Here is a 21,975-nt window from a genome sequence, read left to right as displayed (position 1 = left end):
CAAAAGCTCACTTCCTCGTATATAAAGGCATTTGTTAGGTTTGATCTGCCTTTTGTTTTCTTTCTTTATACCAGAACCTTTAAAACAAACTCGGCTGCAAGAGGCTACTCTACACGGGATGAGGGAATCAGAGGGCAGCCCAGTCAAAGTGGGTCAAACACATGCCATGCATTTATAATTATAGCTACAGTAATGTTGCCTTTTTTCACTGGTGCTTTTACAGCAATTGATTTGCACTCTCCCTGTTAAATAAACCAATACATAAAGCTACTCTTTAAAGTCCTTAAGTGACCCAGGGAGAGAAGTGAACATGTAAATAGGCCAAGCCAAGCAGCAAGCAGAGGGAATGATTAACTGCTGTATGTATTTCTGACAGGCTGAAAGTCATGTAAGTTCACACTCGGGCCGCTCAAGTCTTTGCTGTGCTGGCACTGCTGACCAGCCAGGCATGAAAACACCAGTCGCCGTTCACCGCATGATTTATGCTGTCATCCTCAACACCAAAGGGTCGGGAGCTCTTAGGATATTCATGCAGAAACGATAGGAGGTCCAGTCCAGGTCCAGGTTAAAAACTACTGTGCATCTGAAGCAGTTTGGTGAAGAAACACACTCTTCTCGCAGGTTAAAGGGCTAACTGACTTTATAATGAGTCAAAGTATTTTCTCCCATTAAGCAAAAGAGAGGCGACACAAGTCTCTGACGTATGTTGACATTTTATAGTCTAGATGTTACTCTGCGCTTCAAAGGAAAAGTTCGACATTTTACACATATTCACTTTCCTGCCGACAGTTAAATGAGAAGTTTGATAGACTCTCATCCCCAACTTTTCAAATACAAGCTAGGGCTAGCAGCCAGTTAGCTTAGGTTAGCATAAAGGGGGCACAGCTAGCCTGGCTACAGCATCTCTAAAGCTCATGAGTAACACGTTACACTAATTAACTAAACTAATTTTTTTTTTAATGCGTTCGGAAAACCAAAGTGTAAACACAAGCTGTTCTTTTAACAGAAGACTTTAGCAGTGATTTGTTCAACAGATGCGCTAGAAGTTAGCAAAAACAGAGAACTCAATTTTTATTTTGCACAGCTACTGCTAGCATGTTCAGGGTTTCAGCTGAAAAGAGTTGAATGACAAATTCATGGAAAATTGGGCTTTTTTTATTCATTTTTCACACTGGAATGGATATTTGAAAAGAAAATGTTCAACACCTATTTACAAATTAAGTTCAATTTCATGAATCTGTTTATCAGTTAAATTCTTAGGAAAACATACACAAACACACACACACACACACACACTGTACATTGGACTACTTGAACTAATGCTACATGTTGATTAAACCCCTAAAAGCGCTACCAAGCCAAAACATTTTGATTTTAAAACATAGCTCTTGTGCTCATATCCAGGTAGGACCCCTGGGGGTGGGCATGTCCATGCTGGTGTTGTCTGTACAGATGCCTGAATGGGATGGAGAGGGATGAGTGAGGGTCCTGGCAAAGCCGGAGAGGGTAGGACGGGAAGGCTGGGTAGAGTGTGGGGGGAGGGGTGGAGGAGGGAAGACTGGATGGAAGTGATGGATCCAGCTGAGGGAGAAGAGAAGGGTGGTGCAGTACCATCTCTGGGCGGTAGGGGGCAGCAGGCTTGAACTGAGGGAGGGCACCTATTTCAACCGGAGGGAACGAGGAGGTGGAGGAGCAAGTGGAGGGATTGGGCAGGTTTTGAGGATGGGCTGTTTGTGGCAATGAGTTGGCGGTCTGCTGGAAAGAAGAGGAGACAGCCAAGCAAGAGGAGGGCTGGAAAGGAGGGTGAGGAAGGGTGGATGACGGATGAGGGAAAGTAGAGGGAGGGAAGGCAGCAGCCAGGGAGGGAGCTTGGGCTTGGTGGCTCAGATTGGGGAGATGCAGGGCAGGGTGGGCAGAGCTGGGAGACATGTTTGGAAAAGGTAGATTTTGCATGTGTGGGGGGACAGAGGGGAAGGCAAAAGATGAGGGGCCACCAGAAGCCGGAAGGGAGCATTGCAGACTGGGAGCTGGTGGTTGGTTTTGGTTGTGGAGGGGCTGAGTGGTAACTGGAGCAGGATTAGTAGGAAGGACATTTGGATAGATAAATGCTGTTGAACTTTGATTTCCGCTGGTAATCAGTTGACCCTGGAGGGGTTCACCAGGTTGGTCGAGCAGAGACTGAGCTGACATTTGGCCCTGAAGACCTGTTTGACATGTGGAGGGCGGTGCAGGAAATGAGGTGTCTGTCGGTGTATGCGGGCTGATTGTCTCTGGGATGGTGTCATAGGCAGAGGGGGAGGAGGAGGGTAGGAGCGGCTGTGGCGAAGATGAGTTGGACGGAGGCGGAGTGGGGAAGGTGAAGGAGGTCTGCTGCAGCGAGGGAGTGGTGGTGGTGGAGGAGGAGGAGAGCGTGGGGGAGGAAGACAGGATAGAGGGATAGTCGATAGGAGGGATGGAGGGCTGAGGATCGGATGTGTCTGAAGAGTCGGGGAGGGAGGAGAAGGGGGCGGACGACTGAGGAAGAGGAGCCAAGGGGAAAGCGGAGGAGTTGGGCTGAGCAGTAGGAAAGGTGGAGGTGTAAGATGTAGTTTCTGACCTGGGGAGGAAACAAAGAAATAGCAGATACAGACTTAGTATAACACATTTCAGCTATATTTAGGACCACTTTTGATTATAATAATTTGAAAAGAATAGTTTATTTTACTTGCTTAGATAAAGGACTGAGCCACTCTCAGATCTGTATGCTAAATATGCATTAGGCAAGAAACGTTTATCTTAGCTTAGCATTAAGACTAGAAACAGCTAGCCTGGCTCTGTCTAAAGGGAATAAAATACACCAAACACCTTAAATGATCACGTTATGTCTCAATTGTGTTATTTGCAATTTAGGATCTCTCTCTCACACACACACACACACACACACACACACACAAGGGTAAATTTTCTCTCTTTCTGCACGCCTACCTTTCAATCATATTATTTGCCACCCTGCTTCCTGGTGTGTCCTGCATCCCATTGGCCATGGAGATGCTGATAGTATCAGACATCTGGGACGCCATGAAAGCCTGGCCGAGGTCTAGTGGCTGCTGCTGGACCAGCGTGTCCTGATAGGAGGCCTCCTCTGGTCTGAACCCACAGGAGGGGTCAGGCAGTGGCGGCAGAGAGGCTAGGGCGAGAGCCTGCAGGTCTGTGCTGCTGGTGGTGGTGGTGGTGGTGGGCTGGGGCAGAAGATCAGCTGAGTCACATGGATCACAGCTCACTGAGAGAGACAGATGGAGAAGTGGAGGTGTTTTAGAATAAGGCAATGCAGGAAGTAACAGTTTGATAGAAATAATGTCCAGTTGAATGATTTAAAGTGACCTAAGCGTAATTATCCCACTTACCAATGTCCAAGGTTTCTGTCAAGGCCGAAATTTTGCGCTTCTGTCTTGCATCTCTTTGTCTGCAGAGGTAAAAAATGTGTTTAGATCCTCAACAATTCATATGCAATGTTGTGTTTCTGTGCAGGGCATCTGTTGGGAATTACTTTTTACTGTTCATGCCATCCTCTCGGAAGCCTTTAGCGAAGGGGTTGGAGTTGATCTTCAGCTCTGTGATCTGACAACAACAACAACAAAAATCAGTTTTACAGTTTATATCTTGCCTTCTCTGTACTCCTGCTCTTGGCTCTCGGTTCCTTAATGTTGCACTGAATCTCTTAAATATAATATGCAGAGAAATGTGACGGCTGCTGCTTGAGGTATTGAACCGCACTCATTGCAAGTCATTCCGTACAGAATCATTTGCCTCTTTCTTCATATAGATGTGCAGTGTTATGGTACCTTGTTGTTTTGGTAGGCGGTGACTGTGATAAACTGGGTCTCGGGGAAAACAAAGGAGTGCTGCCCTCCGCCCCACCTCAGCACGTCTCTGGCTTCAATTACGTGAACTCTGGGCTGGTAGCGGTGCAGCGAGTGCAGGATGATCTGGAAATAAAGGAACAGGCAGTGTATAAAAGATCAGATCCACCAGTGGCTGTACTGCATCTGCGCTTAGTCGGTTGGCCTGCAGTGCTTACATGTCCCTGTGTGTCTAGCGTGTTGTTGGTGAGCTTGGCGTAGTGAAAGGAGATGGTGCGGCTCTGCCAGTGGGCACCCGTGGCGGGTGAGTCTGGGTGGATGAAAACCCGGTCTGGTAGCCTGGCTTCCGCCCCGCCAACGGCCTGCCAGCCGCCGCCTTGGAAACGATAGCGGGAGCTGTCGGCAGGGATGATGTCCAGGAGGACGATGTAGCGGAGAGATGGGTTCAGGCCTGAGAGCTTTAACCTCAGCCCGGGGAACATCCGTCTAGCAGGAGGGAGGGACGGCAGACAAAATTAGCTCACTTTTCAGTAGGTTCTCCTAAAGGCAGTTTGTTCATCCCATGTATTAATTCATGTGCTCTTTCAGGGTGCATTTTATCCACTACTTACATTGTTAGTGGGATTTAGTACCATGCTCTGCCTTTTAAACTACACAGCAGCAGATAATGTTGAGAGAGAGGGACTGGGAGAGGATAGTGGACAGTAGAGGAAGTGCAAGATGTGAGAAACAGGTGGGATGAGGAGGTGGGGTTAGAGAAGTTGTGGAGAGGACATTAACTGAATGGTAAGTACAGGAGGAGTAAAGTTAAGACAAAGGCAGAGTGTGGGGTCAAAGGTCAGGGCACTACATCCTCTCACCTGCCCTTCTTTGTGATGATCATCTCTGTGCCCACCGAGCTGAACTGTTTCCACAAAGACGCATTCTCCAGCTCCATCTTCACCTCATCTTTTGGGGTCTTGGCGGCAGGCTCGTTAGGGACGGGGGGAGGGGCCAGCAGCCTCGGGGGCAGGGCTTTGGCGGCCGCGTCGCAGGTGGGGGGGTACAGCGGCATGTGGGCTGGAGCCTGCCGGTCTGTGGGAGCATGAAAACCCAGGTTTAAATGGTTGGAATAAAGGAAATACTGGCATACACTAAAACATTAGTTGTGTATCTGCAAGTTGTACAAATGGATGGACCCTCAATGCTTTAAATCACTTTAAAAAATTTGGCTGCCAACAAACCAAAAAAATAAAACTCTTAATCCAGTTTCTCTCCAGTTTAAAACTTTTAATGTAATGGATGTCTCATTAAAGCTAAATTAATGTCAGTTTTAAAGGTATGAAGTCGTCCTGCCAGTGGACTCCAGAATCAGGTGACGAGGACATGGAAACAGCCAAATCCACCAAAACTAAATTCATAGTTATCAACAACTGAACAAAGTTCAAACATGGATAAAAAATTAACCTCGACAATCAATGATCACACACGAGAAACAAGTGAGATTTGATGTATTTCAGAAATACGTATGTGTGGAAGAGCCTTGAGGACACTGCAGTACAATAAACACAGGTGATATTAAAAGCTGCGTGGCCTGTAGTCACTCTAATACACTAAATCCTGCTTATAAATAAAAATGACTTGTGGATAGTAAAAGCTGTACTATTTGGGCTCTTTTTTCAAAGGTGCACCATTAAAAGATTATAATAAAATAAATGTTTAAAGTAAACAGTTTCAAAGCATTTGGTCACATTTCCTCATGTATGTCCAGTCTCTGTGTCCAACACATGCCACACACTTCCTCTCACCTCTGTAGAAGCAGTCTCCGATCCTCTGCGGTCCCAGAGTCAAACTGGGGTACATCTCCACACTCAGCATGTTCCTTGGATGTGTTTGTCCTCTTCACTCGTCCTCTTCACATGCAGCAAAGCAACATTTCACTTCTCAGCTCCTTCTGTCGCCTCCTCTGTTTCCTCGCACAGGTTGAAATCAGTCCTCTGTTGCACCGGAGGCCTCCAATTCAGAATGTTCTCCTCTCTGTTGCCTGTATGTCAACTCCTCTCACCCTGCTGTCCACTGCCGCAAATGCCCACAGCAGCGATTTGCCCTGTTAAATAGGTGTGTGGAGCTTCACACATGAGGCCAAATGGCCCCTTCTTTTTGCCTCCCTGCCTCGCCACACTCTGCCCTCATCTTCCCTTCTGTTCCTGCTCGACAAACACAAAACACACGCATCGAGAGGTGATTCAAAGCATGTAGGGTGTGCTTTAATGTCTGCTGGGAAAAGATTTGTGTTATTTCATGCCAGTAGGGGTCAAAGAAGTACCTCCACTCATGTACTGTTTTTAGTTATTTCATGCTTCATTTTATGGTGCTTTTTAATTCTGTTTCCCTACAATTCAGAGGCAAATATTGTGCTTTTTACAGTTATTTTACAGCTGTGGTATCCTTTGCAGATAAACATCTTATGTACAAAACATAGAAAACATAGAAAAAATGAGATGTATTTGTAGCAACTGAGTTTAGTTAAATTAGAATTTACAGATGGGTTTATAGACCAGAGATGCACAGAAGATACAGTAGGCTAGTTTGGGAGCCCAGTTTGTCTGAATACCACGGAGAAGGACATACAGGGATGTTTTAAGTAAGTTGCAATAATTTTAAAACAAACATAAACACAGAACACAAAGACAGGCCTTTTCAGTCCAGAGTTCAGAGTGCAATGCTTCCAGCTGGGAAGGAAGTTCACTCCTACCACACACACTGTGGAGGAACGTCTTTGTTGTACAACATTACAGGTTGTCATCAATGAATCTGTTTGAAAAAAGTCAAAAGTGTAGTTCCAATTAAAGACACCTTTTAGTCACCATAACTACATACAATATCATCAATTGTTCACACACAAAAGGATTAAACCAAAGTACATACAGGGCTAAAAATCAAAAGCCCTCCAAAAAGTTCAATACACAAAATCTAGTGTTTGACTAGTAGAGAATTAAGTCAGAGGTACAGTGTGTGTACTGCCGTTTATAATGTTACTTCCCAGATTTTCTGTGATTAATTTTGTTTTAATTCTGGGAAATGCTACTCAAATTTCTAATGGCTCTTACACATAGAGAGCCAGTAGTTTACTGGCAGGTCCCCTGTGGCTGCTTGATGACTTGATGACATGTTTCTTCCTCTCAGCACTCTGCTTATTAGGCTTTCTCAGCAGGGAGTCGGGCCTTCAATGAAGGTGGAAGAGGAAGACAGTTTGGCCGACGGCTGCAGTTTGGCCACAATGCAAACGTGAGTGTCTACAAGTTTATATGAGAAGTTTGAATTCAGATATGAGCTCTGTATTACAGCTGATTCGGGGCAAGCAATGGGGAACATTTAACACAATTTAACACTGTTGAATGAACGATTCAATGCAAATTCTGCTGCGCTGAGTGAAGTTTGGTGAGCAGATGGGATTTCTGGTTAAACCATAATAAAACACACAATGTAGACCACACACACAAACCTCTGCTGGTACTACCAGACAGTCAGTTAGTCAGTATGGTGGTGGATATTGAGATACCTCAGTAAATGTACCACATACCTTTGCAAGCAGCTGCATCAAAATGCTAAATTAGCAAAAGCATTTAAGTATTATTAGCAATATGTACCTCAACTAAAAGTACTCATTATGCAGCAGAGCCTCTCTTCTTGGTGTTCCATTGATGTGGATTATTACTGGTGCATTAACATTTCAGAAGGATTTTTAATGTTTGATCCAGAGGGAGCTCATTTTAATAATTTTAATATACTTCTTTGGTAGTTTAACCTACAGCAATATATCACAATTTATACAATTTTTTGCAAAAACTGTAAAATGGTAAAAAGCAGATTATTTCCCACTGATATGTGGAACAGCAGAAGAGTAAAGTAGCTTATATGGATACAACTTGAAGTTGTATGAGTGCATTAATTTAAAAAATGTACTTAGTGACATTCCAGCACTACATCTGAGGAAATAAGTGTCCAATCCGTGCAAAATATGACTAAAAATATGAGAATATGAGAAAATATATATGAGAATCTTACACATGCAAACCATTTACCATCAGGTGTGAGATGGCTTCAATGCACAAAATTCAAAAGCTGCTTTTGTTGCATAAACCTGAATTCCTTGAAGTGACAATGGTCACAACAAATAGTCATGAGAGACTTTAATATGCAAGAAGTGGACGGTAATCTGATGCTTTTTGGAGGACTCGTCAACAGACCACGGAGGCTCTTCAGCAGAGGATTACTGTTACATCATGAGGAGAGCTTCAATGAATAGGATGGACTGTGCAGGGCTTTATCTGTCTGGCTATTTCAAGTGAGGATCAAAAGGAAGAAGAGAACCGAAGAAGAAGAAGAAGAGGGCCCAAATCTACCTGCTCACAGACATTTCTGCCAGTAAAAAGAGTAACAGCTGGAGTCACTTTACAGGAGCGAAGTCTAAATGTTGTTCTAGTTGTTGTTTACCTTCTCCATTTGTGCGTGTATGTCTACGTGTGTGTGTCAGGGGGGATAAAAGCAAGCGGCGACTGAGAGGAAGTGGAGGTGTGAACACCACACCGAGAAGAAGGTCATTACCTTGATGGGGGCGGCGAGGTGTGTGTGATGTTTCTTAATGTTTTTACGAACCGACAGGTGTGTCGCAGGCGCTGCAGCCACCACACTCTGTAACAGCCGATGATGAGGAGCGTTACTGCTTTCGTTTTGTTTTGTTTTTGACTATTACTGGAGCGGGGGCAGGTGCTGTGTGCTGCTTACAGTGCATTAAGCATTAGCATAGGCCTGCTCTTTGACATGTATGTGCTAAGTGCTTTGATTTTCAGCGTTGTTTTCTCACTGAGGTCTAAAGGTCAGGTATTGAAAAACGCTTCGTCAGTATGTAAGTATTTGTCTTGAACTTTTCATTGTTGGCTCAGATTGGTGCAGACGTTTCTGCTGTTTGAACACTTCCTGCATAACAGGAGCATGTTTATGATGGGACAATAGCATTTTAATCTGGTGAGGATTACCACTTTGTTTTTGCAACTGTGTGCACGATGCAAACACTCTTCCTTTCAGGAAAAATTTATTAGTGGATGCTGAAAATCTCTGTCCGCACCGGCAAAGGGAGCACTTGATGTCACTGGTTATTAGGATTAAAAAACGTGTCATCCGTAAATAAATCCTCTGCATACAAAAGACGCATGCATTCGTTGGATTCCAGATTACATGCTTTTATCTCTCTCATTGTGCATTGCAGGATATTTTGTCTTATCCAACATGTCCACAGTCCAGTTTTTTGATCAACCAGTACCCATTTTTATTAAGACCCTGCCAGAAATACATAATAAATATTCCAACATGAACCAAAGAGGGACTTTTTATCATTACATCATTCACGATCAGTTACAGCAAACAGTGTTTTGTGATGTTGTCATTTTCAACCAGTCAAAACAGTGAAAATTCATCCAACAGACTAACTAGTGCATCCTGTGGCTTGGGTCGGTCAGACCACCTCCAGAGGGTCTCTGTCAGCCTTGGACACCACCACTGTCACACTGTCCGGAAGACGCACAGCCAGCCTCTCCCTAAACACAGCCAGGAAACCCCGCTCGCTGTTGCTATGGTCACTGAGGATGACGCTGGTCCCCTTCGCCACAGCGTCCAGCACCTCATGATGGGACATCTCACCTGAACAATGGATATAATGATTACATCTACTGGCATAAAGCAAGTAAACTGACACTACAGATCAGGAATAGATGCTTTGACTTAAAATGTCCACCTGTGATGTAGAGGTCTGCCCTGACTCCATTCAGTACTGAGGCCCCAGATCCAGCACACACAGCCACAGTACACACAGAAGACTCTGGAAAATAGCAAAATACTGACTTATTAACACACACATTTACATCTCAGGAGAATTTCATCATAGTTTGATAACAATAAATGATATGAAGTTCTCTACTTCTGCCTTTCAGCTTCATTTTAGTGGCGCCGCAGCTGTTTCGTTGAGATTCTTAATGACAGTTTATTCATCACTTCTATGGCACATTTAAGGTTTGTACAGCTTTTTGTATCAGGTGTCATTACCAAGCGTCTGTCCCAATCCCAGAGCCAAACGGAGGTGACCCAATCCCAAGTGTGACTTCATTTTCTGGATGGCTGTTGCTACGGTTATTGGATGGTCCAAAACACTAAGTCGCCCTTGGCCGTGGCCCGGGAGAGGGGGCTGCAGGGAGTTAAAGGTGGACAGTTAGTGAAAACAAAACAAAACAGGATATCAGCAGCAGATCATACTTTTACTATCCACAAACTGCAGCTTTTAAAAGGGATCAATATAGAGCTTTGTTTCCATCTTAAAGAATCAGTTTATTTAGATCCTTCTTGTGTTGCTGAAATACCATAATTGGTCACCAGTTTGTTTTTAAAAAAAACATGGACGTTAATCTAAACAATGTGGCATTTATTGAACTCTTTATGTTTTTTGGTTCATAGTCTATAACAGTGACCGTGTCCGTGCTGTACCTTTTCTAACTTTAGGATGCTGAGGGACAGGCTGGGAGCATTGTGTCGTAACAGCGTCTGGACACTGGGGGTCAGCGCTGAGTCACTGCAGGTCACACTGGCATGGATCCCACTGCTGTCCGGTCTGTTATGATTGCAAATCAACTATTATTCACCAGTGCACAAACAAAAGTGGTAACTAGAGATTAAAACTTTTGCCTGCATATACTGTACACCATATATTACCATTGACCATGTTCCACAATACTTAATGTTGTGAACACAGTAGCTGTTTCTTCATTAAAACGGACACTCAAATCTTGCACAAATGCAGTTTTCACAACTTTAAAATAAACGTGGACTAAAACATAATTATGTTGGATTAATTTTCAGGTGTGTGCAGGTTGATTTCATGCTGCACTGACATTTAGACAATTACAGTAAAAGGTCCTTGAATGAAAGGAAATCAATGTAAAACTTGCTGCATATTTAGGAACACTTGTAGTTAACAGAGCAACACATGCACAGATACTAGCACTAAGATAATTGCAAATTCATTCACACATCCTTGACAAAACGTGTTGGCCTACCAGTGATTGTCATCTGGTGGCTTCCCATCCTGCCCGCGGAATATTAATGAATTTATAAAATGCGAGGCGGAAAATGCAGAGCTGCAAACTCTCACACATTGACCACGCTGCTCATCTATTTTCTCACACAGTGACAAACAAAGTTCTGACTGATAATGTGTGAAAAAAGGACACTAACAGCACACAGACAGCAGCAGCTCTTCTGACAGCAGCGTCTCTCCCTCTCCTCTGGCATTGTGCACAGACAGACAGGACTGACTCCCAATCATAGGTTATTAGGACTACTAGGATTATGGACTTGATATGATTATTATGACACTGACCCCTGTGATGGGTAAAGTCACAGAAGGCCTACTCATAAAATGCACCAACCTCACAGACACCGAAACTCACGCCAACCTAAACTGAACCGTAACTCAATTAACTCCTCAGTGAACTGCCTCCTTGGTGGAGGTCTGAGAGCAATTCCTAGTTACGTTTCTAGTTAATATGGACATCTCATGTCTGTTCACACAGATAAAGGCTATTGAAAACATGAGTATTGGACCCCTGGTGTACGCAAAAATGTACAAGACCTGTTGACTGAATGTTGTAAAGTGGTTCCACTGCCACAAGCCTTCAGTTCCTCCATTACAGCATTTAGTTCCTCCATGCTCTTGGCCGTGAATTCCAGTTTGTGACTGTGGGAGGCGCCACCGGGGGCCTGACTCAGCACAGACACCTGACCGCTGCCTGAGAGTCAGAGGCAGACACCAGAGATGGAAAAAAAAAATACAGAGGGAGAAGATGGTCAGAATATCTGACCAGTGGATCAGTGTCATGTCACAACATTTTAGCCTGCACCTTCATTAAATATGTAAGTACTGTAGGTGTGTGTGACACATTTTCCATTCAGAGTGACCTCTTACCAAGACCCCCAACCAGCCAGTCATTCACTCCTCCTTTAACACTATCCCACGACGTGTGAGGGGAGAAGATCGCTATCCTGGCCTCCACAGCCCTGATGGCCAATCGCTGCTTCCAGTCCTTTTGAACCAGACGCTTGATTGGCCGAAACAACGGGGGGTGATACGAAATAATGAGGTCACAGCTCATGGCCTCTGCTTCCTCCATGACGGCATCTGTAAGGTCGTTGGTTAGCAGGATGGTTTTAATAGGCCGAGATTTGCTGGGCTCCACCAGCAGACCAACATTGTCCCACGACTCAGCCAGTGAGAGAGGAGCGAGCTGCTCCATCACCTGCAGAACGTCTTTTAGCTCCATCAGGCCTGGGCAGTGAGCTGAATGAGAGAGGCAGCAGGCGGAAGAGACGTGGACGGATGAGTGGAGGGGGACTGAAGTGTGTTGGCTTGTCAAGAAGCTGTGAGTTGGTGATGGGGGAGATGGAGGGGGGGACGCCTGTGAGGTCAAGGTCCTCCTGGTCCAGAGTCTTCTATAGGTGGGTAAAAAAAATGTCCGAGGAAGGTTTCTACACCCAGTCAACATCAGTGGAGACCTGTGAGAACACAAGAAAAAGAATCCCTAACACTAAACGCAGTGTACAAGTGTACTACAGTACATTATACAACAAAAACCATCATTTTACTGAATACACACAACCCACGAGTGCAACTAGTGCTGAAACAATTAACTGATTAATCAATTAGTCAGAAATGTAATTGCAGACTATTTTGATCATTGGCTGTTCAAGCAAAATGTCAAACAAACATTTTTAAATGTGAATATTTCCTTATTTCTTTAAGACAGCAAACACTGATCAACATTTTTCACCGTTATCTGACAGCTAATCGATTAATCAAAACAATCATTAGTTGCAGCCCTTTGGTTTAGTTTTGTTTAATGTCCTAAACTTGACACCCTAAAACCCTACCAGTCATCCCAGTCTAGACTTCACAGCATGCCAAGAAAAAAAATCCCTTCAGCAGTTTGAGCATTTAGCAACAGATGTACACAACCTGAACTCTTTACTGTTGTCAGTAAAGTTATCAATAGATAATTAAAACCTTCGCATTCAGTACATTTAGTAAGTTGTTGTGCTATATGAAGAAAGTGCTGTGCTGCACAGCTGTCACAGCTATGAGTTATCACTGTCAGTGGCTGCTGCCCAGCATGAAGCTAACAGCGAAGCTAGCTAGTTAGCAAACATCAGAAAGACCAAATCCACGCCGCTATATTTAAAGAGACACTACCAACATATCAATACGCGCGTGAGTGAACTCATCATACTTCAAATCTTGCCTTTCCACTTCAGAAGACCACTAAGGCTCTGCTGCTGCGCACATTTCTCCCACAGCGACAGAGAGGACGCGCAAATTGTCCATTTCCGGCTTCCGTATCTGAATGCAGCGCTTTTGATTGGACAGTTGAAACGTCATGCGTGAACGTCATTATAAAACTTTCTGCGTGAAAATGGCAAACAGCGTGGTTTTAATGCTTACCACTGACAGTAAGACTATTCAAATAGTTCTGTTCCACCCTAATATCGGCAGTATTTCACCTTATGGTGGATACCTTATGTTCAGCTAAAATTAATTTAGAAATGGGACAATTAATCTGCATAATCTGTCTGCAGTCTGTGATTAAAATGTTGGCAAACATTTGACAGACACTTCATACATATGTGAGTATACATATAATAAGGAACTGAAAAGCTTTGAACCAAAAGAAAAGCAAGGACGATAAAGAGACCAGAGCAACCAGTAACCCGCATTTCTCTAGTAATGTTTGTTTCCAATATTTTGAGAAAACATCTGTTCTATCATTTGTTTCCATTTCCGCATAAAAAAGTGGAAACATATTTAGTATGATTTTTATTCTTTGCAGGCTGGGAAAACTTATAAACTCCCTTGGTGGAGGACCTTCTGAGTGACAATAATCTGCAAAACCAGTACAATTTCACAAATAAATGAGTGAGGGAAAAGTCAGTTTCCAGCTTGTTTTGATGTTTGGTTTGAGCTCATGGTAGAAGATGTTATTGAAACAACATAGAGGTAGACTATAACCCTTAGACCCCCAACTCTGAGGGATCAGGCTCCTATTTTTTGTGATCTGTAATGACACTAAATCCAAATTCTAGTAGTAGTTTAATTCTCTATATACTTAAATCCTCAGACTAGAGAAAACCGGATTGACAGTGCAAAAATGAATCAATTCAAGCAAAACTTGACCACTATACGTAACAGTATAATACTACATCTTATAGTAAAGACGGAAATTCTGCAAATAGATCTTGAAAAGGGTGAATTTAATCAGATGAAGCTGAAGCAATTTACTGAGCTTTTTAGTGTAATCAGGCTGCCAGTGACACACTAAAGTTTCTTTATCCCCATTACAGATGTGTCCCATCACAGTCACTCCTTTCTTTGACTCTTCTGATATGTTCGTACTGATCAACATGTTGATGGTTGTATTGCAATTAAAAAACACCGGAGTCCCACAAAGCTGATTTGGATTCGGCTCAATTGGTGAAAAACATGTTAAACCAGAAGGAAACACGTACAGCTGCTGCTGTTATGTAATACTGTTGCTATGTTATAAAACAGGTTCACAGATTAAAATGAACAGGAAAAGACCCTGACTTTGATAAGCTGTATTAACTCTCACAGGGCAGGTGGTGCAGCAGAAGATACCCAGTTTGCGTCTGACCCTTCTCAGAAAGATTACCAGGACTTTTAAAACAAATAACTGCAATCCGCACAATCACGCAAACAAGATGGATGGTTATCAATGTTAGGGTTAAAACCCGCAGCTCTCATTGAGTGCACGACGACAAACTGCTGGGCAGAGTGGCTGCTACAGAACTGAGTGTGGAAGAGGGAAGAGGGAGAGAGAGATTATTGTAGATTAACGCAATAAAGGTCACTACTGGATGTTAGAGGGATCAGGGAAGGATCAGGGCAAAGGCGACGAGCATTACATCATCCAATTCTTCCTTTGGCCTCATCATCCACCCGGTCCACAGCACCCCTCACTTCACGTGGGACCCCGTCTTCAAACACAACAACACACTCACATTTTCATTATAAAAGCAATGTCAAGTCCTTCCTAAAAGACTTTGTGTCTCATTCTCACTCTCAGTGCTGACACGTGGAAAAGAGCAGCTATCTGCAACACAAGAAAACGCTTCTTCATTAAGCTTATTGGCACAGCTACCCCCCCTTGTATCCAATCTGTGGAGTGCCACTGACAGATGTGCATTTAGTCATTAGGTCAGCTTCACTTTTGTTAATTGGTACTATAAGCCACCGTGTCCCGTCTGTCCGTCCGTTTGAAGTTCTGTCCAGTTTGTCATTCAGTAACATCTGTCTGGCTGTTGTGCTCCAGCTGTGAGGGTGCAGTGTGTCCCCAACCCTAAATTCCCTCAATACGGGTGTTTAATCTCAGCTGTGCTGGCTTTGGGTCAGATTGACACAGGACACTGGAGATGAACCACAGGACAAATTCTGCTCACAGGTCTTTTGATCAGTGTGGGAAGTGAAATCTGCAGAAATTCTGGTGCAAATTTGGTATTTTATTGTTGTGTTGACTAGTAAAGCTGCTATTGATCAAATACTAACTGTGTAGACTTAGACTTTAGACTTTATTGATCTCACAATGGAGAATTTCACTATATGTGTATCTAAGTAAGTAGCAGTGGCTTGTAATTCACTTTGGATAAAGTTGTCAAAAGTGTCAATACTTTGATACTTTTTCAATACCAAATGTTTAAAATGATAAAATCTCCATTAATTACACATTTGATAGCTTCAAAAGTACTGACACTATAAAATAAAACAGATCTAAAATCAGATTTTCGACCCATGGCTGTACGCAGGTTGGTCCTCAACCTGCGTTGGTGTGTATGCAGTAACTTTTCAGGACCAGCACTGCGTGAAGATTATTAATTTGAAAAGAAATCCAAAAAAAAAAAAAAAATTGTCCTATTTTGTGTGTCTACGACTTTTTTTTTTGCTGTGGTGGAGACAGAAGAACATATTTTTATATAATCGTATTATATAAAAGTTTAAAATTCTGGGTGTTTCATAAACAGCTGATGTCCCCACGTTTTACCTCAGTGTCCAGATTTCTTGTTCTGAGAATTACCAAATTTAATTCAAGGATGGCTCTTTAAAAAGCTAAATTCAGGGACGTGAACATCTTATCCCTCTTTTTTTTTTTTTTTTTTTTTTTTTTTTTTTGCACTTAATACCTAGAAATCTGTTATGCATGATGTCCCGATGTCAGAAGATGATGTTTTGCTCTTATCAAATCAGTAGCCAGTCCATTTTCGGTCACACAATCTCTTTATCCTGATGTCCTTCCAAAACCAGGACAGAGAAGCTACTCAATCCTCAACATTTCTGCCCACAGTACAGCTGCATCACTGATGTTTCTGCTTTCCAAATCCCCTCTTTGGCACATGAAACAGAGATCATTGCCTTGATGTATTACACAAGCAGTGCGCTGTGTATTATTATGCAAGTTGATTAATTATGGCAGTCATGCTCAGAACATGTTCCACGTTTGAGTCGAACAAACTTTTCGACTTAACTATAATGCACAAAGTCACAAATTTTCTATCACACATAAATTGTTAAGTCTCTTTACTTTCTGTGGAATTTGCCAAATTAAACAGCAGTCTAGTCTCTCATCACATATGCAGGGAAACCAAAAGTCAAATTCATGCAGACAGGAATCAAGTTGCATTGATTCAAATAACACTCCAATGCAAAGTTTACTCATATATTTTATTTTAGAAGTACCAGCATGTAACGTGTTGGATTCCATCCACAAATGAATTATTCAGTGCAACAACATTGCTCACAAAATAGCAACATACATAGCTTAACTGTTAGCAAATGCTTGATTATGAAATTGCTTAAGTGATAAGAATGATACAATACTGTCAGAATAATTAGAGAATAAATATATTCCGTTAGTGATACATACGTTTCAAAAAAATCAATCAAATTCAACGAAACAATCCAAAATGACTTCCTGTATATACAATAAATAAATATCAGCAAACCAATATAGTTCCATTTGTTTCAAACTCTGTTCAATAACTGTTTCATTAAAAAAAAAAAGTCCCAGAACATGATTGTCAATCGTTGCATAGCTGTAAACTTCTCTCTGAGAGCGACTTGACTTTCCTTCGCAGCACTTAAATGTGAACATTATTACGTGTTTGTTGTTAATAGGTACAAGTTAATGAGTCAAAGAGCTTTCCAGAAAGATGACGTCAATTGACGCGGAGGTGTGAAGGTGCTTTTCTTGACTGACGGCCTCCTCGACTGTCATTGATGGGACATCATTCTGACGAACTCTGCAGAGAGAAAGAGCTGAATTAGTTTACTGTGTTTGCTCATCATTAATAAAATCACTGTCATTGCATTTGCTTTAAACCTGATGAGCAAAGCAACACATTTACTGGAGCATCAGTTCATGAACTCACTACAGCTGAAAGACAGTTCCCACCTTCAAAGTCTACTGTGCCGTCTCCGTTGTCATCCGCTTCTTTTACTATGGCGTCTATCTCTCTTCGGCTCATGTGCTCTCCCATCAGCTTGGTCATGGCGGACCGCAGCTCTTCTGTTGTGATCTCTCCATCTCCGTCCATGTCGAACTAACCAGAGAAAAGAGAGAAGGCGGATGAAAAAGGAAGGTTTGGCAGTGAAGCAACTGCCCTTTTTCAAAAAGGTGTGAAGAGGCTGCAACTTTAAGGGGGAAGCGCTTGATTCTCACCTCTTTAAAGGCGTCTTTGAGCTCCTTCACGCCAATCATCCCGGCCGTTTCTGCCAGAAGCTTCGGGGTCATCAGCTCTACGAAGTCCTCAAAGTCGACTCTGCCGCCAACTGGAGGCAAAATCAGAAGAAAAGATGCAGGAATTCAGAGACATCCATCACTCTTTGTTAGGTAGCTGCATCTTTTGCATTTCTTGCAGCTGTGCATCTTTAAAGTTTTTGACCAAGTGTGTTTCCTATTTCATATATTTTGTTCAGTCGGGACTCACGGTTCATGTTGATATTCTGGCTCAGCTCAATCAGCTCCATCTCTGTGGGCATGTAGCCCATCGTCCTCATCAGATTCCCCAGGTCCTTGCAGCTGATCAGCCCGTCCTTGTCTTTATCAAACTCATTGAATGCATCACGCAGTTCTGCAGAGGTGTGCAGCAAAACACTCAAGTCAGTTAAGTCTTGCTTGGCAAAAAACAAAAAACAACAGTGTTTGATGGACGAGCGAGTGTCTAAAATGCAAAGTGTAAAAAGGTCAAAGAAATGAGCTCAGTTAGCATTTACTGATGTAAAGATGAGGATATGCAAAGATGGTACGAGTTCAACTCACCATCAATCTCGTCATCAGCCAGTTGTCTTGACTGCAAAAAGGAAAAAACAGGAGGTTAAATCCAGTGTACCATGGATGGTGACATCTACCATACAAATAGCAAAATGGATGTATTATATGGCTCAATTCTACAGTTTAATATAGAATATTCATATAGAATTAAATGGCACTGTATTAAAGAGATTACGCTGTGGATTAAAGGGCACGCAATAGCATGCAATCATAAAAATACAGGCACAGATTCTTCATTTAATCCTGTCACCTTTCAATTCATAATCCAATCAGCCTTCCATAACAGTTTGCAAACATCAGCCATCACAAACAGGAAAAGTCACAAGTCCATCACTGCTATACTCACAATGTTTTTCCCTCCTCGCAAGAAAATGCACGCTGCCCCAAAACTCATCTCTGCAAGAGGAAAAACAGAGCGTGGCGCGGGATCAGGAAAAGTCATGAACTGATTAACATCTTTCTACACTTGAAGCAGAGCTGGCCGGAGCCAAAAGGTCTGGATTAAGACAGATTGAGCCGTCTGAGCACTTTGTCCTGTGTGTGTGTGTGTGTGTGTGTGTGTGTGTTCATGTTTCCAAAAACATTTCTCAAAAATGAAAGAAGTAATCTGATGAAAATTGACATTTTGATGCCACTATTACTACAAAAAAAACACTAGTCAACTAGATAAAAGCAAGTCTAAAACATTTTCTTTTCAAATGATTAATTATCTGACAAACCAAAACAAAACATTTTTATCACTTTGTCTTGAACTAATTATAATAAAATTAGAATGAAGTGTCACCACGTGGGCGCTCACCTTCTTCTGGTGATTACTTCAAATCAGCCGATCGCATCATACACGACCTCTGAAGCCGAGACCCTGCAGCTGGCCCACGCAGCGCACAGAGCCCTCTTCCTCCTGTCTGTCTCTGAGTCTTCCTGTGTGTGTTTGTGTGAGTGTGAGTGTGTGTGTGTGTGTGTGTGTCCCTCCTCACGCGGGACGGCCCTGTCCTCTCGGCGTGTGGCGACCCTGTCTGGCCATCCCGACGGGATGCTGAGAGTTTGTATGAGGGGAGGTGTGGCTGCATCCCGGGCAGGGAGGAGCCAGCGGGCGGCAGGTGCGCGTGCGAGCTGTGGAGCGTTGACATCATACTGTAAGTTATCCTGCCTTGTGAGGCTGACATAAGAAACAGGAGACTGTCAGTTCACGGGGTAGAGTTGCTTGTTTACAGTACTGTTTTTTTGCTTACTGTGAATTAATTACAGTAAATATCCATTTCACTGCAGATTCAACACCTAAAAGGTCAAATACATTGATCACAGCATATCATTTTCATTATCAATCAGCATTATCATCAGTCATTCCTTTCTGTTTTCTTCATTTTAGTGAGATATTTAAAAGATACTCAAGTTACCGTGATGTGAAGGCAGGGAAAAGCAGCGGACCTTAACATTTTTTGCTTGCTGAACAATTAATCAGGCTTCATTTCGACTAATGCATTTATTATTTTAACACACACACACACAAAAAGCATTTTGGAGATCACTGCTCATTATTTGTAACATTTCAAATGAATCTGTTTTCCAGGTTTTTATCTGCCTTCTAAAGAGTCAGTTTTGATTTCCTCAGCTGCGTTTTGTCTTATTTTGCTTGATTTTGTTGGTGACATGTTTTCGCCTGCTTCTTGATATTTTTCTTCTCTCATCTTCATGTTGATCTGATGCCCCAGAATGATCTAATAAAGCTATAAACTATTATTGTTATAAGCTATCATCTTGTAATGTTTTACTTTAATTTCCACCTTCCAAAAATGGAAGTTTGTGAAGTTCCCAGCACAGTTTATACGGTGGTTAGTTATCACAGAGGGTTAATGATGATTCATCTTTATGTAACTTTTTTTAGAGGCACAAACAGACAGGCAAAGTTAAATATAATGGGCTTGTTTTCTGCAGCAGCCAATGTTTCTATCAATAGTTGCATCCCGCCAATGTTTTTTCTGGATCAGGACACTCATATCAATTCTTATCAGGTCAACTGAATTACCCGGACTGGGAAAGTCATTGCTTTTCCAAATAGTGAACTTAAAAAAATAAAGCATAATTTTTATTATACGAGATAATATGTTAAATGTGGAGTTTGAACAGTCAAAATCACAGGCTGTAATCTCCCTGCTGGAGACATATGGCAGTGACGCTCTCAGAGAACGGAGGCTCGTTTGGATCGTCTCTCTGTTGTTTCAGCTCCTATTGTTTTCAAAGACATGATGGCAAAACAGATTAAGGATTGTATTAAAGAGCCACAGGCCAATCACAGCTAGTATCCCAGTGTGTGATAATCTGTATGAGTATTGGTTACATCTACATGAAAAAAAGGATTATTTTTTCCATGAAATTCCCTAATGACAATGTCTGGGATTAATGCCACGGAGACAATCTTCACTTCCTGCAGCGAGGAAGCAAATATTGAATTAACTGGCTGAGCTGAACCACTTCAGCACAGGGTCTTGATAGCGTGCGTGTCCTCTGCTCTGACCTTTTCCCCTCTGTCTGCTTCCCTGTTATGTAAATTCATCTAAAATCTGTTCGCATAAGAGGCATAATCCGCTGGGCTATGCAGCGGGAACTAGTAATGATTTTATTATCTTTCTTTTTTCCCTCCCTCTGTGGGAGAGGGCCAGCTGAAGGGTTATGCAAGGCTGCGTCCACGGCTGTGAAAAGATGTCTGTGGACTGGAGGGCAGGAGGAATGTGGGTGAGGAAAGGAGAAAACTGAGAAGAGGAGAAGGGAGGGCTGGGTTATGGGTTCATAGGTTGTATGATTAGGAATGAAGAAGACAACTGTACAAATTACAATCAGATGACTGGTGACAGTTTGACTTGAACACCTGAGGGAGGATGATAATTTCGAGAGTGGTAATACGCAGAGGGTCAATGTTGTGTGTGTTTTGTGTATGTGGGGTCAGCTAAAAGTGCACAACACAGGGGTTATACTGAGTGGATTATGGGAGCAAAAGCTGGGCCAAATGAGCCCAGCAAACAAACCAACAAACCCAAATAATATACAGTCATCTATGGCAGGTAATAAATAGCACAGGCCCTATTTCTTGGTTTGCAATTTGCAAGATGATGCTATTTAGCATACAGACACATCTCTATTATGAAAAATACTGGCCAATTAATACCAGCAACAGCTGCAAAGTGCTGGTAGATTAGTATTTTACAACACAAGCCAGATCTGTCATTACTTTCTGACGCATTATGCAACACTTAACAAAAATCTATAGCATCTTTATATCACAGTGAGGATTACATAATAATCATCCCAAATATGGGTCACTGTTGAAATGGATGGGTGCCTGACACATAGGACATAATAAAAAGTTGGATCCATCAGCAGTAATTATAAATCTGTAGACATTCAATCTCATGGACTGCTTTGTTTTTTGTTTTTTTGTTTTTTTTCATACTGTTTTGAAATGTTTTGTGGGAAATGTTGCAAACCATTAAGCAAAGTGAAAGAAAGTACCTTGTTTTGTCAGGTGGCCTGTTTAATTTTCTGGATAAAAACAAGAATTTCTTTCTGGTTTTCTTGTCTGTGCAAAGTTTCTCAGTTTTCCAAGAAATGTGCTACATTAGGATACATATTAATATTACACTATAGATCCCATGTTTATAAATTATTCTTAGTAAATAATCTAAATATTTCCTTCACAACTGTTGATTGTTTTTACTTAG

General features: G+C 42.3%; 3 protein-coding genes across 4 annotated transcripts; all 3 read right to left on the bottom strand.

Moving 5' to 3' along the window:
• Window positions 1–1,394: 1,394 nt before the first annotated feature.
• tbx6 (T-box transcription factor 6) lies at window positions 1,395–5,696 on the bottom strand. Its single transcript, XM_041963256.1, is given in 9 exon segments — window positions 1,395–1,445; window positions 1,447–2,596; window positions 2,965–3,259; window positions 3,384–3,442; window positions 3,527–3,597; window positions 3,822–3,965; window positions 4,058–4,325; window positions 4,700–4,913; window positions 5,627–5,696. Coding segments are annotated over 9 exon segments (2,322 nt in total).
• Window positions 5,697–9,133: 3,437 nt separating this feature from the next.
• Window positions 9,134–13,250, bottom strand: nif3l1 (NIF3 NGG1 interacting factor 3-like 1 (S. cerevisiae)). 2 transcript variants are annotated; one of them, XM_041963036.1, is made up of 7 exons: window positions 13,151–13,250; window positions 11,833–12,419; window positions 11,500–11,656; window positions 10,356–10,479; window positions 9,921–10,059; window positions 9,613–9,696; window positions 9,134–9,518 (listed from the first exon to the last, which is right to left on the bottom strand). In XM_041963036.1, exons 2-7 carry the CDS (start codon window positions 12,407–12,409, stop codon window positions 9,334–9,336), a joined length of 1,266 nt encoding a protein of 421 aa, XP_041818970.1. In that variant the 5' UTR covers window positions 12,410–12,419; window positions 13,151–13,250; the 3' UTR covers window positions 9,134–9,333. The 2 variants fall into 2 exon arrangements, with proteins under 2 accessions (XP_041818970.1, XP_041818971.1); XM_041963037.1 differs by having other exon boundaries at window positions 13,163–13,238.
• Window positions 13,251–16,646: 3,396 nt separating this feature from the next.
• Window positions 16,647–19,255, bottom strand: cabp5a (calcium binding protein 5a). Its single transcript, XM_041962863.1, has 7 exons — window positions 19,059–19,255; window positions 18,606–18,655; window positions 18,248–18,278; window positions 17,916–18,059; window positions 17,648–17,757; window positions 17,381–17,528; window positions 16,647–17,228 (listed from the first exon to the last, which is right to left on the bottom strand). Exons 2-7 carry the CDS (start codon window positions 18,651–18,653, stop codon window positions 17,200–17,202), a joined length of 510 nt encoding a protein of 169 aa, XP_041818797.1. The 5' UTR covers window positions 18,654–18,655; window positions 19,059–19,255; the 3' UTR covers window positions 16,647–17,199.
• Between the last annotated feature and the right edge of the window lie 2,720 nt (window positions 19,256–21,975).

The sequence above is a fragment of the Chelmon rostratus genome, chromosome 21 (genome assembly GCF_017976325.1).
Source record: "Chelmon rostratus isolate fCheRos1 chromosome 21, fCheRos1.pri, whole genome shotgun sequence".
NCBI lineage: Eukaryota > Metazoa > Chordata > Actinopteri > Chaetodontiformes > Chaetodontidae > Chelmon > Chelmon rostratus.
The sequence above is the reverse complement of the archived record's forward strand: the minus strand, read 5'-3'. Positions and strand labels throughout refer to the sequence as shown.

Bases quoted from the DNA above. Each gene is read 5' to 3' on its own strand.
- cabp5a (XM_041962863.1), bottom strand. From the start codon at position 18,653: ATGAGTTTTGGGGCAGCGTGCATTTTCTTGCGAGGAGGGAAAAACATT. The intron at 17,529-17,647 runs GTGAGAATCAAG...TTCTCTGGTTAG, and splicing joins TCAAAGACGCCTTTAAAGAG to TTCGACATGGACGGAGATGG. The intron at 17,229-17,380 runs GTGGGAACTGTC...TTCTCTCTGCAG, and splicing joins CGGCACAGTAGACTTTGAAG to AGTTCGTCAGAATGATGTCC.
- nif3l1 (XM_041963036.1), bottom strand. From the start codon at position 12,409: ATGTTGACTGGGTGTAGAAACCTTCCTCGGACATTTTTTTTACCCACC. The intron at 9,697-9,920 runs GTAATGACACCT...GCTATTTTCCAG, and splicing joins GGGATTGGGACAGACGCTTG to AGTCTTCTGTGTGTACTGTG. The intron at 9,519-9,612 runs GTGGACATTTTA...TCCATTGTTCAG, and splicing joins GGCAGACCTCTACATCACAG to GTGAGATGTCCCATCATGAG.